The sequence below is a fragment of the Panulirus ornatus genome, chromosome 54, assembly GCF_036320965.1.
Source record: "Panulirus ornatus isolate Po-2019 chromosome 54, ASM3632096v1, whole genome shotgun sequence".
NCBI lineage: Eukaryota > Metazoa > Arthropoda > Malacostraca > Decapoda > Palinuridae > Panulirus > Panulirus ornatus.
Window position 1 is genome coordinate 5,318,137 of NC_092277.1, and position 18,811 is coordinate 5,336,947.

Sequence of the window (18,811 nt, forward strand, 5' to 3'; positions counted from 1 at the left end):
GACCCTCAACCCTACTGAACCTAATAACCTTGCTCTTATTCACATTTACTCTTAACTTTCTTCTTCCACACACTTTCCCAAACTCAGTCACCAGCTCACATTTACTCTTAACTTTCTTCTTCCACACACTTTCCCAAACTCAGTCACCAGCTTCTGCAGTTTCTCACATGAATCAGCCACCAGCGCTGTATCATCAGCGAACAACAACTGACTCACTTCCCAAGCTCTCTCATCCCCAACAGACTTCATACTTGCCCCTCTTTCCAAAACTCTTGCATTTACCTCCCTAACAACCCCATCCATAAACAAATTAAACAACCATGGATAGGGGAGAAAGAATACTTCCCACGTATTCCCTGCGTGTCGTAGAAGGCGACTAAAAGGGGAGGGAGCGGGGGGCTGGAAATCCTCCCCTCTCGTTTTTTTTTTTTTTTAATTTTCCAAAAGAAGGAACAGAGAATTGGGCCAGGTGAGGGTATTCCCTCAAAGGCCCAGTCCTCTGTTCTTAACGCTACCTCGCTAATGCGGGAAATGGCGAATAGTTTGAAAGAAAGATATATATATATATATATATATATATATATATATATATATATATATATATATATATATATATATATATTTCTTTTCTTTCTTTCATACTATTCGCCATTTCCTGCCTCAGCGAGGTAGCGTCAAGAACAGAGGACTGGGCCTCTGAGGGAATATCCTCACCTGGTCCCCTTCTCTGTTCCTTCCTTTGGGGGGAAAAAAAAAAAAAAATGAGAAGGGAAGATTTCCAGCCCTCCGCTCCCTTCCCTTTTAGTTGCCTTCTACGACACACAGGGAATACGTGGGAAGTATTCTTTCTCCCCTATCCCCAGGGATAAAATATATATATATATATATATATATATATATATATATATATATATATATATATATATATATATATATATATATATATAATGCTTAATAACCTCCATTCCTTATCATGCTAATAGTCTTCACCTGCACAAATTGTATGCACAAGTATAAGAGAAAATACCCAAGCAAATTATTTAAGCTCTTTCTTCCTCATAGATTGTATAATTCATATCCAAGGTACTTTCAAGAAGCAACTTTACTTCCTTCTATGTTACAAAAAATACTTCCATAAAAAATGATACTGTTACTCTGGCTTAATGGTGACACCTCGACGAATCTGGCCCCAACCAATCAAACTGGAAGAAAATGTAAAGCTTGAGTGCATTGTTGATAATTCAGTATCTTTACATGTCAATATGCTCATGTTATGCTGGTTGACTATATAGAAATCCTACTTTCTTTGTCAGTGGAAGATGGCAAATATTTATATACTTCTTATGAGGTCAAAAAGTTATCTTTGTCAGTGGAAGATGGCAAATATTTATATACTTCTTAAGAGATCAAAAAGTTAACTTCAAAATAAATGGTTAGCAATTCTTTGAAATGATATTCACTTATATAAGTATATATGCACATAATTCAAAAACTTATATCTAAAGTTACCATAAATCAGAAAAAATTTACTTAATGATTTCTTGACTCTTACCGCCAATGCTTATCAATCCTACGGGAAAGTGCAATTTTTTCTCCTTCCTCAGTACACACAGGCTGTGTGAGAGTTATCTTCGCTAAATCTGCCTTTACAGCCAAAACTCGGCCACCAGTAGACAAGGAGCCAATGTTTACCATCAACATCTCATTCTTTGTCAATTTCTGAACCTAAATAACAAAAATAAAGGGTTATATCTTATCTCTTACCTAATCATTACAATCAAATTTCAATATACCTTTGGGTTATTTCCTATTAATTACAACTACCTACTATACTCAACCCCCTAACCCTTCTATGCATTTAACAACTTTTCTTTGAAAAACGACATACACATACAAACACACTTCAAACCTCTAAACCAGCTGGAGAACACTGATAATTTTCCAAGAGATGCAGCTCCTGAGTAACAAGAGGCTGTATCAAGCAGCACAGCAAAAATATAGTTAGAAAGGATATTCAGCGGTGCTGGTAAGTATGCTGTAAGAGTGATGGACAATTGGAATATAATGACCATGGAGACTGTGAATGCCAAAAATTTACAAAGGTTTAAGAGACTACTTAATGGCATAGAAAGTTCAGGAAATGAGAGCCCATGAGTGTGTAGAGCTCTCTCATACAACAAAAACTGGTAATTACAGACACACATGTATACTTGATGCAAGCGCAAAAGATGCTTGTGGCATGAGAAGAGTGGGAGGTGGGTTGATTAGAAAGGGTAGTGAGTGGTGGGATGAAGAAGTAAGAGTATTAGTGAAAGAGAAGAGAGAGGCATTTGGACGATTTCTGCAGGGAAAAAATGCAATTGAGTGGGAGATGTATAAAAGAAAGAGACAGGAGGTCAAGAGAAAGGTGCAGGAGGTGAAAAAAAGGGCAAATGAGAGTTGGGGTGAGAGAGTATCATTAAATTTTAGGGAGAATAAAAAGATGTTCTGGAAGGAGGTAAACAAAGTGCGTAAGACAAGGGAGCAAATGGGAACTTCAGTGAAGGGCGCAAATGGGGAGGTGATAACAAGTAGTGGTGATGTGAGAAGGAGATGGAGTGAGTATTTTGAAGGTTTGTTGAATGTGTTTGATGATAGAGTGGCAGATATAGGGTGTTTTGGTCGAGGTGGTGTGCAAAGTGAGAGGGTTAGGGAAAATGATTTGGTAAACAGAGAAGAGGTAGTGAAAGCTTTGCGGAAGATGAAAGCTGGCAAGGCAGCAGGTTTGGATGGTATTGCAGTGGAATTTATTAAAAAAGGGGGTGACTGTATTGTTGACTGGTTGGTAAGGTTATTTAATGTATGTATGACTCATGGTGAGATGCCTGAGGATTGGCAGAATGCGTGCATAGTGCCATTGTACAAAGGCAAAGGGGATAAGAGTGAGTGCTCAAATTACAGAGGTATAAGTTTGTTGAGTATTCCTGGTAAATTATATGGGAGGGTATTGATTGAGAGGGTGAAGGCATGTACAGAGCATCAGATTGGGGAAGAGCAGTGTGGTTTCAGAAGTGGTAGAGGATGTGTGGATCAGGTGTTTGCTTTGAAGAATGTATGTGAGAAATACTTAGAAAAGCAAATGGATTTGTATGTAGCATTTATGGATCTGGAGAAGGCATATGATAGAGTTGATAGAGATGCTCTGTGGAAGGTATTAAGAATATATGGTGTGGGAGGAAAGTTGTTAGAAGCAGTGAAAAGTTTTTATCGAGGATGTAAGGCATGTGTACGTGTAGGAAGAGAGGAAAGTGATTGGTTCTCAGTGAATGTAGGTTTGCGGCAGGGGTGTGTGATGTCTCCATGGTTGTTTAATTTGTTTATGGACGGGGTTGTTAGGGAGGTAAATGCAAGAGTTTTGGAAAGAGGGGCAAGTATGAAGTCTGTTGGGGATGAGAGAGCTTGGGAAGTGAGTCAGTTGTTGTTCGCTGATGATACAGCGCTGGTGGCTGATTCATGTGAGAAACTGCAGAAGCTGGTGACTGAGTTTGGTAAAGTGTGTGGAAGAAGAAAGTTAAGAGTAAATGTGAATAAGAGCAAGGTTATTAGGTACAGTAGGGTTGAGGGTCAAGTCAATTGGGAGGTGAGTTTGAATGGAGAAAAACTGGAGGAAGTGAAGTGTTTTAGATATCTGGGAGTGGATCTGGCAGCGGATGGAACCATGGAAGCGGAAGTGGATCATAGGGTGGGGGAGGGGGCGAAAATTCTGGGGGCCTTGAAGAATGTGTGGAAGTCGAGAACATTATCTCGGAAAGCAAAAATGGGTATGTTTGAAGGAATAGTGGTTCCAACAATGTTGTATGGTTGCGAGGCGTGGGCTATGGATAGAGTTGTGCGCAGGAGGATGGATGGGCTGGAAATGAGATGTTTGAGGACAATGTGTGGTGTGAGGTGGTTTGATCGAGTGAGTAACGTAAGGGTAAGAGAGATGTGTGGAAATAAAAAGAGCGTGGTTGAGAGAGCAGAAGAGGGTGTTTTGAAGTGGTTTGGGCACATGGAGAGAATGAGTGAGGAAAGATTGACCAAGAGGATATATGTGTCGGAGGTGGAGGGAACGAGGAGAAGAGGGAGACCAAATTGGAGGTGGAAAGATGGAGTGAAAAAGATTTTGTGTGATCGGGGCCTGAACATGCAGGAGGGTGAAAGGAGGGCAAGGAATAGAGTGAATTGGAGCGATGTGGTATACCGGGGTTGACATGCTGTCAGTGGATTGAATCAGGGCATGTGAAGCGTCTGGGGTAAACCATGGAAAGCTGTGTAGGTATGTATATTTGCGTGTGTGGACGTATGTATATACATGTGTATGGGGGGGGGGGGGGTGGGCCATTTCTTTCGCCTGTTTCCTTGCGCTACCTCGCAAACGCGGGAGACAGCGACAAAGTATAATAATAAAAAAAAAAAAAATAACCTCTGATATGAACATATGCAGCCAAGGGATACTTAAGCAAGTCAGTAAAGTTACAAAGAATAATGAGTTCAAAGGAGTGTGTGAAAGAAGTGACAAATTAAAAGAGAGAGGGAAAGAAAAAATGAGAGGAATCAGATGAGACCAGAAGGAACAACACCCATCTCATGCTCTAACAAGCTGAGATTATGAAGCAGTATGAGCTCAAGGCTGAAAATGGTACATGTATGCAGCTGCAGTGGTAGTATATGTTAAGTTCTGAGACCAAATCATGAAAAGCAATCATGACATTGAAGAAGACAAAAACCAACGAGAAAATCTGTTCTAATCTATTCATAGGGAAACATGACAGCATGGAAGGGCAAAGATAATGAAGGCTCTTTTAATGTGGGAAACCTTTAAATTTAAGTAAACATTGATGGATGGCTCATTAACTCTCTCAGTTCATATGTGATGCATATGTTATCAAACCAAATCAACTTTCATGTGTTGTCACATGTGTTGTCACAGAGAAATATGTTCCAAAAATTAGTGTATCTAATCATTCATACAAGATTCACAGTAAATGCTCCTTGCTCTCCTACATTACAGCCTAAGTGGAGCTAGCCAAAAGTCTCCTTGTGGCCTACCCTTTGGTACAATCAAAGTAGCCGCAAAAATGGGAACAATCTAAAAAAAATTTTCTTTCCCTTCTTTCATCCTCATTTGCCAAGTTCTGCATAAGCAAGGTAGTGCAAGATACAGATGGAGAAAAGGCCTCATTCACTTGCAAATATTTCTACACTTTTTGTTGACAGTGCATCAAAACTAAAGCCCTCTTTCCACAATCAGACCCTACAGACATTTCTGTGATTTTCCCCATATGCTTCACATGCTCTGGTTCAATCCAATGGCAGTATGTTATCCCCTGTGTACCATATCGCTCTAATTCATCCTATTCCTTGCTGGCCCTCTACCCTCCTGCATTATTCAGTCCCTCAAGAGCTCAAATTCATATTCACTCCATCCTTCCACATCCTATTCAATCTCTCCCATCTTGTCCCCTCCACTTTTAACATGCATTCTCTCTGTCAATTTCTCCTCGCTCAATCTCTCCATATGTCTAATCCATTTCACCACACCCATTTCAGCTCTCTTAAGCATGCTCTTATCATTACCAAACCTCTCTCTTACCAAATCACTACTTACTTGAATTACACTTTTCAAATATTTCATTTCCAACACACTCACCCTTTCCAATAAAATAACATCCATAGCTTATGCCCCACATCCATACAACAGTGATAGGACTACTATGCCTTCAAACATGCACACTGCTGCCTTCCCACACAGTGACCCCTATTTCCACATATTCCTCAGCGCACATAGCATCTTTGCATCCTCGCCCACTTTGTGACTCACCTCATCCACAATAGTTTCATTTTCTGCCAGGTATTCCAAGTACCTAAAACACTTAAATTCCTCTGAAGTTTTCTCCTGACCTGACCCTATGTACTACTAAACCTAATAACCTTGTTTTTATCAATACCTGCTCTTAACTTTCTCCTTTCATGCACTCTCCTAAACTCAAACCTACAGTTTCTCACTCAAACATGCAAATAGAGCTGTATCACCTCCCAGGCTCCCTTATTCCATGACCCTTGCATTTACCTTCCTTAGTACCCCATCCTTAAACAAATTAAAAAGCCATGGTGACATCACACACCACCACCCATAACCTATCTTCATCTGGAATTACTCTCCCTCCTCTCTAACTACAAGCACACATGCCTTACCCTTTTGATAAAAATTCCTTATTGCTTCTAATAACTTTCCTCCCATACTATACATCTGTATCACCTTCTGCAAAGCAACTCTTTCAACACAATCATATGCTTTCCCCAATCCATAAATATTTTTGAATGGAGAAAAACTGGAGGAAGTGAAGTGTTTTAAATATCTGGGGGTGGATTTGGCAGTGGATAGAACCATGGAAGCAGAAGTGAGTCACAGGGTGGGGGAGGGGGTGAAAGTTTTGGGAGCATTGAAAAATGTGTGGAAGGCGAGAACATTATCTCGGAAAGCAAAAATGGGTATGTTTGAAGGAATAGGGGTTCCAACAATGTTATATGTTTGCAAGGTGTGGGCTATAGATAGAGTTCTGCAGAGGAGGGTGGATGTGTTGGAAATGAGATGTTTGAGGACAACATGTGTGAGGTGGTTTGATCGAGTAAGTAACGAAAGGGTAAGAGAAATGTGTGGTAATAAAAAGTGTGGTTGAGAGAGCAGAAGAGGGTGTTTTGAAATGGTTTGGTCACAAAGAGAGAATGAGTGAGGAAAGACTGACAAAGAGGATATATGTGTCAGAGGTGGAGGGAATGAGAAGTGGGAGACCAAAATGGAGGTGGAAAGATGGAGTGAAAAAGATTTTGAGCAATTGGGGCCTGAATATGCAAGAGGGTGAAAGGCGTGCAAGGAATAGAGTGAATTGGAACGATGTGGTATGATGGGGTTGACGTGCTGTCAATGGATTGAACCAGGGCATGTGAAGCATCTGGGGTAAACCATGGAAAATTTTGTGGGGCCTGGATGTGGAAAGGGAGCTGTGGTTTCAGTGCATTATACATGACAGCTAGAGACTGAGAGTGAACGAATGTGGCCTTTGTTGTCTTTTCCTAGCACTACCTCGTGCACATGTGGGGGGAGGGGGTTGTCATTTCATGTGTGGCGGGGTGGCAACGGGAATGAACAGAGGCAGCAAGTATGAGTTATGTACATGTGTATATATGTATATGTCTGTGTATGTATATATATGTATACAATGAAATGTATAGGTGTGTATACATGCATGTGTGGACGTGTATGTATATATATGTGTATGTGGGTGGGTTGGGCCATTCTTTCATTTGTTTCCTTGCGCTACCTCGCTAATGCAGGAGACAGCGACAATGGATAATAAATGAATAAAATAAATATTTCTAATGCACATATCTTCAACCACTCCAGAAAACAATATTCTTCCTTTCCACTCTGATGTTCTATGCATGCTTCCACCTTTACGCTCCCCACTCATATAACTTACCAGGTACACTGAAGTACTGCCCATACTCCTCTCTTTTCTCTTTCACTAGCAACTTCATTATCCCATCACTCAGAACCCTTTATTGTCCATTTCCCACCTGCATGCCTCACACTTTTCTGTAATTCAAACACTCATGTTTGTCCCCTTTCACTTTATATAATGTCACTATTTATGCATTCAGCTAATTCTCAGGCACGTTACCACGATCCATACATAAAATGAAAATCCTAACTAACCTGTCAATAACAGTCACCCCCTTTTTCAAAGAATTCAAATACAGTACCATTCACTTAGGATACCTTGCTACATTTCATCATACACAAGGCTCTAACTATTTCTCTTTCCATTAAACTATTTGCTATTTGCACAACTTTCCAATAAAAACACCTTACATCTGTCAGCCTGGCATCATTCACATTTGAAAATCCACCAAAGTACACACCCAATCTTTTCTTTACCTCATCACTACCTGTTTCCAATTACCATTTCGTTCTCTTGTTTTTGTAACACCACTGTGTTAACATCCTTCCAAAACACTTATTCTCCCAATAGTTTGCTGATCCTTGCTCATCACGTCTGCATTTTCCCTCTTTTGAGCCCTTCCTACAACTTCCTCTTGACCTGCTGCTTTCTCTTGTGCATTTCTAAATCACGCATACTCATCTACTTTCTCTTTCAAAAGCAACTTTGTCATCTCACACTCACTACCCTGTTTCATCTGCCCACCATCCACGTTCCACATGGCACACACTTCTCTCAAACATGCTAGCTATGCAATCCTTGCCAACTCTCCTAGCTTCATTCACTCTCACCTTTTGCCTTTCTACACTCAACTCCTCCTGGTATTTCATCACACTGAAAATATATAATAAAACAGTGTAAATATGATTACATCAGGATCTTATGCAAGGCTTTCATCATCTCTTCTCTTTCAACAACACCACTTAACATGACTCTTAACGTTGCATACCTCCCTTACCAAAACACCTTATACCTATCACCTTTTCATCAAACACATTAACCCTCCGAGGTACTAATTCCCTCGAACATTTATAACTGAAGAGTGCAATATCATAAGGTAGAAGCTGTAGGTCAGAGCATTATCTGGGGAGCACTAGGTAGAAGAAGGAACATTTGGCAGGAATATTAATTGGTACATACATTAGGCAGAAGCATTACATTAGGCAGAAGATGTTGGTAGGAACATTAGGTAGATGCCTCTAAAAATACTGTGCTAGAGCTGCCTTCTAGTAGCCACCTGTTAAGGATGAGGAACTAAAGGCTAAGAAGCAGCACTGAAGTTCAACAGTTATGGAGACCTGAGTGATTTCCTATTGGGTATGGGTGTCAGAGACATACAAACTAAACGAAATTAAAAGAAATACATGTTGTAGCATAAGAAGGGTTCACTTTGTGTAGAAAGCACTATTTCACGGTAGTGTGTGGTAAGCCCACCACACGTCGGTAAAGATTTCCTGTATTATCTGTCATATATATCATTTGTTTCAAAGAAAGTTACTAATCAGAATGGTAAATTAACAATTTAGGTGATCCATGTGTAAAGATATTGATGTTCCTGTATCTGCAACAACATTACTGGATGTAACATAAACAGTAACACTAATGAAATTATACAAAAACTAATGTATGTAAATAGTGTGTAGAGAACAAGAATGAAATGGGAGCATCAGTAAAAGAAGCAGACATGGGAGTGATAACAAGAATGGCAAAGCAGACATGAGAGTGGTAACAAGAATGGCAGAATTGAAGAGGAGATGGGAAAGTGGTAACAAAAATGGACGAGGTGCAGAGGAGATGAGCAAGTGGTAACATGAATGGAAGAGATGCAGAGATGGGAAAGTGTCAAAAAGACAAGAGAAGGCGAAGAAGAGATGGAGTAAGTCTTCAGAGGGACTGCTGAATGTGGTAGATGATAAGCTAGTGGATGTGAGGTGTCTGGGTCAAGGAAGTATGCAGTGTGTAAGGGTCCCTTCATGGCAAGTAGTTTGCTGGATTGGATGAGATTGTAACTGGATTTCTCAAGAAAGATGATGACTATGCTACTGACTGGCTAGTCAGCATTAATAACATAAGCATGGCTCACAATGAGGGGCCCAAGGTTAGGTAAAATTATATAAAGGGAAAAGGGACAAAAGAGAATATCTGAACAGGTGCGTATGGGAGAATGATGACTGTGAGGGTGGTGGTAAGCATAAAAGTACCAGAATGGGGAGGAACAATGTGGTTTCAGGAGTGGTAGAGGATGTGTGGGTCAGATGGCTGCTTGCTGTGAGGAATATGTGAAAAATATCTAAAAAAAAGAAAACCCTCCAGGAATTTGCATGTTGTATTTATAGGTCTCAAGAAAGTGTATGGCAGGGTCGATAGGGGTGCTCTAAGGAAGGTGTTACAAATGTATGGTGTGGGATGATGATGACTATAATCAATTTTTATATCAAGGCGAAGATGCACTCGAGTGGTTGGTGATGATTGGCTGAATGCAACGTCTGTATAACACTGTTGTATTTCAAAGATTTACCATATAATGTGAATTGAAACTTATTTACTGAATCAAGTTTATCTCTCAGATATATGTTATGTCAATCATAATGCTAACCAGTGAAGAGATTATGAAGTAATGTGTTGGTAAGTCTATATTAAATAACAACAGTTGCCCAAGTCAACGATCTAAGCTTGTTTTTGGATACACACACTGTTTCATTTGTAACTTTTCACATACTTTAACAAAATGGGACAAATCACACTAAACATAAGAAGAAACATGTAATTATAATTTTTTCTAAAGATCAGAGTCTACTCAAACTATGGAATTAATGAAACTTGCTACTTGTGAAACGTTACTTGGAGGTAAAAAGAAAAGCCATTATCGCCTGGTGGGAACACACTTCCAGTCACTTATAATCCATAGTATTCCAAAATATTAAACCAAGTTCCAACAATCAGATACAAAAAGCACCAAATAATTCAGTGGTTAGAGTCAAATAAAATTTACCATAATCCTTCCATTACAAAAAAAAAAAAAAAAGCTTGAGATCTGCAAGCATTATAAACAAAATAAAATACATGAAATGGATTAAATATGTGAGGAATGGAAATGGTGGAAAAACATCAAGCAAAATATTGAGAGAAATAAAAAGAATGGCCATCATCAGCTAAAAGGGATAAGGCAACCTAAACAATTTCGAAAAATGCTGCAAATCAGCTGGAAGTGTGTTCCTGCCAGGTGACAATGGCTGTTCTTTTTACCTCCCAGTAAATCTTAACAAATAGCGAGTTTCATAAATTCCATGTTTTGATTACATTCTGGTCTTCAAACAGCTTATAATTACATGATTCTTCTTGTGTTTAGTGCAGTTTGTCCCAATTTATGCCAAAATCTGTGAAAAGTTACAAATGAAGTAGCGTGCATCAGAAAACAAGCTTAGACCATTGACCTGGGAGACTGATGTTTACTCGATAGCATTATTAATTGACATAACATATATCTGAGGGATACATTTGATACAGTAAAAGTTTCAATTTCTAACAAGAAACTAAGGCATGTGTGTGAAAAGGAAGAGATGAAGATGAGTGGTACCAAGTAAAAGTGGATCTGTGGAAGCAATGTGATGTCACCATGGCTGTTTAATCTTAGGAAATGTTGTTGAAGGTGAATGTGAAGGTCTTCAGAGATAGGGACAGGTCTGCAGACTGTCGGGGTGGGGTAAGGGGGCTTGGATGGTGAGTCAGTTACAGCTTACCAATGACATGGTGCTGGTGGAAGTTTCAAGTATGACAGGAGAAAGATGAAAGTAAAAGTAAGGAAAAGCATGGTTATCAGGCTTAGTAGGAGAAAAAGGTTAGCTGAAGTGTGAGATTGAATGGAGAGATCCTGGAGAAGGTGGGGTGCTTTACATACCTGGGAATGGACATGGCAGTAAATGTAACCATGAAAAATGAAGTGAGTCATGGTGTGCATGTGTGTGTGTGTGTGTGTGTTGAAAGAGAAATCACTGTCTCTGAGAGCAAAGATAACTATGTCTGATGGTACAGTAGTTTAACAGTATTGCATGTATTTGAGACATGGGCCCTAGATGAAAAAGTATGGGGAAGGAGGCCATTCTATAAAGGCAAGGGTAACAAAGGTCATTGTTCAAACTACAATGATAAAGGTTTGTTGGCTGTATCTGGTAAGCTGTATCAATTGCTGTCAAACCTATCCTTAATGTTTGCAAAACTTAGAATTGTAATATGTTATATATCTACCTTGGCACCTTTCTTGTCACCTTCTGTGCGAACACCCAGCAATCTCCTAAGAAGGAAATAGGAAATCTCAAGTTCAGTGAAGATCTCTGGCAGTGAATCTACAGCTCCCAACACCTGTCCTACCATACGGTCTGCTCTACAAAGGGTTGGGTCGATCTTTGTACCTACACCTGTTAATATAAGAGGATAATTAATTTCACATGGGAAAACACTATCAGCTGATTTAATGGTACACAATGAGGTATTCCTAGTATGACTGGCAAAGCTGATTGTACAGTTCATGCACTAATTTCGTGTAAAAGATGAACCATTTATAAAATGTAAAGAAAGTTTGTGGAATGGATCTGATGTGAAAAAGATACCTTCTCTTTCCTTCTTAAGCTATATAGTTAAAGTTCTGCTTGTGAAGTGCTTCTGACCACTCTATCTATCTATCTCTATTTATGAAACCCGTTCCTTTTGGGAACTCCCTCAAGTGGAGGGTCATAGCAAGAAAAGGTCTCCATAACTGGTGAACTCCAGTGCTGCTTCTGCTATTAGCACCTTGTGTCTCACCCTAACAGGCCACTGGTAGAGGGGAACTCTAGTGCAGTGATTTCAGATACTCCTACTAATGTTCCTACCAACTCGTTCTACTTAATGTTCCAAACTACTAAAACTACATAATGCTCCTATCTAAAGTTCCTACCAACTACTTTTACCTAATATTCCTACCTTATGCCCCTCTCTAATGTTCTTACCTACCACTTTTATCTAATGCTCTGACCATTTTGCCAAAAGGCAGGGATAGGGCATAGCACTCACCACAGGAAAATCTAAAGTTTTGAAGAATGAGCTGTGCAAGTCACAGCATAGCAATATTCAATTTTACCTCTCACATATACATTATACATACTTATCAACAGGTTTCTCTCTCTTGTAGGGAAAGTTCCCAAAATCATAACACTTATCACCAGACGTGCTAAAGTTATTTTCTCAACATGTTCACTGAAAGTTAGATCCTTATTCATGAGGACACCAAAATCTTTTACATTTGTTCCTTTTTCTATCTCTCCCCTTGCTGGGCCTTTATATGGTATCACTAATGTATTTGTCCTTGTCCCATAACTCATTTGCACATATTCATCTTCAACAAATTCCATCAGGTTTAATTTTGCCCATTTGTAAATTGTATCCATGTCTGTGCATCTCCTCTTGCTCAGTATCTAATCCAATCATCATATTTACTCTAATATCATTAGCAAAAGCTCCTTCCTGTGCTTTCTTTTATTTTGCTGCTCTTGACTGATATCATCATTATAAAGAGAATCAAGGCTAATACCATTCCCTGTGGTAACTTAAGAGAGGATATATTCCTCCTCAGACATGGTTCCGTTTGGTCACTCTGAACTTTCAGTCAGTTATAAACTTTTTCACCCATTTTCCTATCTTACCTTTAATGTTTTGTTTAACTACCTGCTCAAGTAAAAGTCTGTGGTTGACTGTCAAATACTTTTGCTAAGTCAAGAAAAATGTCCAATCCATTTTCATTGTAATCAGCTAATAACTGGGTTTGCATACTTCCTCTGGGCACAAATCCATGCTGGCCTTTATTTATGATGCAGGTTCTTGATTAGATGGTTTCATACAAGTGCTTTTATCACTCTCTGAGAGACTTTTATCACATGCAGAGTCAAGCTAACTAGTATTAGTGTTACATATGCCAACTTGTAAATGCCTGCAATTCTGTTTTCATTCAAATCAGCCTTGATAAAAACTTCATGAGTTTTGCTATTATTGTTTCTGTCATGGGATTCCAACATGTTCAGGAGCTGAATTTTTTCTGAGATGATCAATTGCTCTGAATATACATCTTGTATCACAGTATAATATTCAATCTCTCCTTAAATGTTCAGCTAAATACCAATTTACACTGTTCAATTAACAACCTTCATATTTCCTTAGGGTCAGTTTCATACTTATCTCACCTTAAAGCCTCCAATCTCTGCTTTCTTGATTTCTGCTTCGTTCATGTGTGCGAAAGGGTCAAAAGCATTTTTCATTAATTATTCATGTTTGACTTTATACATAATCAGAACACTGTATTGCAATGTGTTATCATTCATGCAGCAATATGATGCTTAACATAATCTACATGTTTGTCATATATTGTACCAATTCTGTACCCTATCTATTTTGGGGATTTCTGTTCTTCAGGTTTTTTACTCGCTGATCTAAACTAGTATCTGTGTGCCTAATGACAGACATCACAACACTTCACAGAAGATATAATACACATTCTGCTTGTACCTTTCCTGGTTACACACATTCCTTGGTTCAATGTATTCCGTAATTAAGACTTCTGTACCTAAATATTTTTTTTTTTTTTTGTCGCTGTCTCCCGTGTTTGCAAGGTAGCGCAAGGAAACAGACGAAAGAAATGGCAAAACCCACCCCCATACACATGTACATACATACGTCCACACACGCAAATATACATACCTACACAGCTTTCCATGGTTTACCCCAGACGCTTCACATGCCCTGATTCAATCCACTGACAGCACGTCAACCCCGGTATACCACATCGATCCAATTCACTCTATTCCTTGCCCTCCTTTCACCCTCCTGCATGTTCAGGCCCCGATCACACAAAATCTTTTCACTCCATCTTTCCACCTCCAATTTGGTCTCCCACTTCTCCTCGTTCCCTCCACCTCCGACACATATATCCTCTTGGTCAATCTTTCCTCACTCATTCTCTCCATGTGCCCAAACCATTTCAAAACACCCTCTTCTGCTCTCACAACCACGCTCTTTTTATTTCCACACATCTCTCTTACCCTTATGTTACTTACTCAATCAAACCACCTCACACCACACACTGTCCTCAAACATCTCATTTCCAGCACATCCATCCTCCTGCGCACAACTCTATCCATAGCCCACGCCTCGCAACCATACAACATTGTTGGAACCACTATTCCTTCAAACATACCCATTTTTGCTTTCCGAGATAATGTTCTCGACTTCCACACATTCTTCAAGGCCCCCAGAATTTTCGCCCCCTCCCCCACCCTATGATCCACTTCCGCTTCCATGGTTCCATCCGCTGCCAGATCCACTCCCAGATATCTAAAACACTTTACTTCCTCCAGTTTTTCTCCATTCAAACTTACCTCCCAATTGACTTGACCCTCAACCCTACTGTACCTAATAACCTTGCTCTTATTCACATTTACTCTTAACTTTCTTCTTTCACACACTTTACCAAACTCAGTCACCAGCTTCTGCAGTTTCTCACATGAATCAGCCACCAGCGCTGTATCATCAGCGAACAACAACTGACTCACTTCCCAAGCTCTCTCATCCACAACAGACTTCATACTTGCCCCTCTTTCCAAAACTCTTGCATTCACCTCCCTAACAACCCCATCCATAAACAAATTAAACAACCATGGAGACATCACACACCCCTGCCACAAACCTACATTCACTGAGAACCAATCACTTTCCTCTCTTCCTACACGTACACATGCCTTACATCCTCGATAAAAACTTTTCACTAATTCTAACAACTTGCCTCCCACACCATATATTCTTAAATATAAACTTGCTAATACATATCAATCATATCAAAACAGAAACGTGTAAATATACCCAGATGATGATTGTGTGGTATATATGAAAAACAAAAGATATTAACATTTACTGTTATATCATTTTGCTTCTATCTATCTATCTATCTATCTATCTATCTATCTATCTATCTATCTATCTATCTATCCATCTCTGACACCTGTTCCAAGTGAAGATCCCTCAAAGGGGTGGCCACAGCAACAGTCTCTCCATAACTAAAGAACTCCAATGCTGCTTCTTAGCCTTTAGTGCATCACCCTTAACAGGCCAGTGGCAGAGGGCAAGTCTAGCACATTGGCTGCCAAGGCTCCTACCTACTACTAATGCTCCTGCCTCAATGTTCCTACTGCTCCTACCATTTTGCCAAAAGGCAGGGCTAGCACACAGTGCTCATCGCAGGAAAATCTAGTTACGAAGAATGAGCTGCATAAGACAAGGAGAGATTGTATGTTTGTGGACAGAAAGCCAATAGTCCAGTGAGGCAGAAAGAAAAGACAGCTCCCTGGGTCAGAGGAGTGCAACTTGACAACCATGAAAGTGCAGGCTCACTAAGCAGATGTCACTAACCCTCTCGATACCCAGGTGGATAGTCCTGATAATATACCTCCCTGTAGTTGGTTGCTTACCAACTGCTACCTATTTTGCTTCTAAACCAAAGTATTTCAAACTGTTATATTAATAAAACATTTACACTTACCAATAAGACCACCAGGTACAGCAAATTGAAGTTCATTGGTCTCAGCAAACAAGGAGATGATTCTCGATCGGATTGGCTTACATACAACTCTCCCAGACTGCTGGTCACGTGACATAATTCCTGGTCGCACCTCTATTTCCTGACCAATCTATAAAAGCACCAAAGACTAGATCATTACTCATATATATTCATTAAGTATTACACCTCTAGCAGGTGATGAATGCCAACCAAAATCAAATGAACAAAATTCAGTTTTCATATAGTTCTTTATTTAGTTCTGCCTCCTTTAAAAAAAAAAGGGGGGGGGGGGGGAACCTTGTCTGCTCCAAAGTTACAAACAAGGAGATAACACTAATAATAAAAAAAACTTGAGATAGACTTGTCAGCTTCAAAGAAACATACAAGGAGATAACATTAATACAATATCTGTATATCAATGGGTGGATGAGAGCAGTAAAGAAATAAAATACTATTAAAGCATCTGCATAGGCCATCCCATATAAAAACAACAACAAAACAACTAAATACTCTAATACACAGGAAATATCATGAAATTTCCACTTCCAAAAATCAATGCATCTCTTTAAGGAAGACTCAGAGATTAGTATGGTAAGATTAAAAATGCATAAAACTAAGGAGGTTCAAATACTGTCATTTACAAATATAGAGTACTTATCCATTCTCTTCTTAAGTGTATCCACGGTGATGCTTTCAACTACCTTAATCAATAAATCATTTCATATTTTGGATATTCTGTTGCAGAAAAAGTATTTCTCCTAATACAAAGTAAAATGTTCCCCTTCCCAAAAGTTAGTATACTTTACTACAAGTGAAATCAAACAAATCTAGCCTTTAGTACCTTCCAAAGCTGTGACTATCAAGAGACTTTGATAACTTTGATTACCTGTATCAGATCATCTCTTAATCTTCTTTTCTAAATAAATATAAACTAACTAGCTGGTTCTCATAGGATTTGATTCTATTTACCTATCTATGTCTCGAATGCCCAATCCCTTTGGGAACTCCCTTAAAGGGATCACCACAACAGGAGTCCCCATAACTAGTGAGCTCCAGTGCTGCTTCTTAGGCTTTTGTGCCTCACCCAACAGGTCACTTGAGGTTAATTCTAGCACAGGGTTTTCAAAGGTTCCTACCTAATGTTTCTACCATCTACTACTACCAAATGTGTACCTAATGTTCCAACTTACCACATCTACTTAATGCTCCCATATAATGTTCCTACCTATTACTTCTATCTAATGCTCCTATCATTTTGCTAAATGGCTTAACACTCACCACAGGAAAACCTACAGTTACAAAGACTAAATTGTGTAAACATTTTCAAGTGACAAGGAGAGATTGTAAGTTCACTGACAGAATGCCAGCAAACCCTGAGTGGGTAAGGCTTAAAGAAAAGACAGCTACTTGGGTCAAAGAACTGCAACTTAACAACCAATGAAGTGTTGGCTCACTAAGCAATCATCATTAACTCTCATGATACCCAGGTAGGTACTACCAGCCAGGATCTGTTTCTCAGTCCAAAAATTGTCTCAATAGCTCACCATGGTACTATCTCCATTCTGTGTTAATTTTTTCACATAAGTTGACAAAATCCTAACTCAGTAATCAACGTGGGGACCAAACCAATGAGCTGAAAATATGAAGTTGTAAATATATAGGGGAAAAAGAATACTTCCCTTGCATTCCTCACGTGTCGTAGAAGGCAACTAAAGGGGACAGGAGGGGGGGGGGACCCTCCCCTCCTTGTATTTCAACTTCCTAAAAGGAGAAACGTGGGGAGTGCTCATCCTCCTCGAAGGCTCAGACTGAGGGGTCTAAATGTCTGTGGATGTAACCAAGATGAGAAAAAAGGAGAGATAGTTAGTATGTTTGAGGAAAGGACCTGGATGTTTTGGCTCTGAGTGAAACGAAGCTCAAGGGTAAAGGGGAAGAGTGGTTTGGAAATGTCTTGGGAGTAAAGTCAAGGGTTAGTGAAAGGACAAGAGCAAGGGAAGGAGTAGCACTACTCCTGAAACAGGAGTGGTGGGAGAATGTGACAGAGTGTAAGAAAGTAAACTCTAGATTGATATGGGTGAAATTGAAAGTGGATGGAGAGAGATGGGTGATTATTGGTGCATATGCACCTGGGGCATGAGAAGAAAGATCATGAGAGGCAAGTGCTTTGGGAGCAGAAGAGTGAGTGTGTTAGTAGCTTTCATGCATGATATCGGGTTATAGTGATGGGTGATTTGAATACAAAGGTGAGTAATGTGGCAGTTGAGGGGATAATTGGTGTACATGGGGTGTTAAGTGTTGCAAATGGAAATGGTGAGGAGCTTGTAGATTTATGTGCTGAAAAAGGACTGGTGATTGGGAATACCTGGTTTAAAAAGAGAGATATACATAAGCATATGTATGTAAGTAGGAGAGATGGCCAGAGAGCGTTACTGGATTACGTGTTAATTGATAGGCATTTGAAAGAGGGACATTTGGATGTTAATGTGCTGAGAGGTGCATTATCTTGTGGAGGCGAAGGTGAAGATTTGTAGAGGTTTTCAGAAAAGAAGAGAGAATGTTGGGTGAAGAGAGTGGTGAGAGTAAGTGAGCTTGAGAGGGAGACTTGTGCGAGGAAGTATCATGAAAGACTGAGTACAGAATGGAAAAAGGTGAGAACAAAGGACGTAAGGGGAGTGGGGTAAGCATGGGATGTATTTAGGGAAGCAGTGAT

At 39.6% G+C, this 18,811-nt stretch overlaps 1 protein-coding gene across 1 annotated transcript in view; it reads right to left on the minus strand.

Moving 5' to 3' along the window:
- Positions 1–1,084: 1,084 nt before the first annotated feature.
- Positions 1,085–18,811, minus strand: part of LOC139765364 (eukaryotic translation initiation factor 2 subunit 3-like) — a 38,138-nt gene continuing 20,411 nt past the window's right edge. Inside the window, exons 2-5 of the mRNA XM_071692747.1 lie at positions 16,084–16,231; positions 11,769–11,938; positions 1,553–1,725; positions 1,085–1,202 (exon numbers count right to left, since the gene is read on the minus strand). Coding sequence (XP_071548848.1) covers positions 1,151–1,202; positions 1,553–1,725; positions 11,769–11,938; positions 16,084–16,231 — 543 coding nt within the window. The 3' untranslated portion in view covers positions 1,085–1,150. The remainder of the gene's footprint in view (positions 1,203–1,552; positions 1,726–11,768; positions 11,939–16,083; positions 16,232–18,811) is intronic.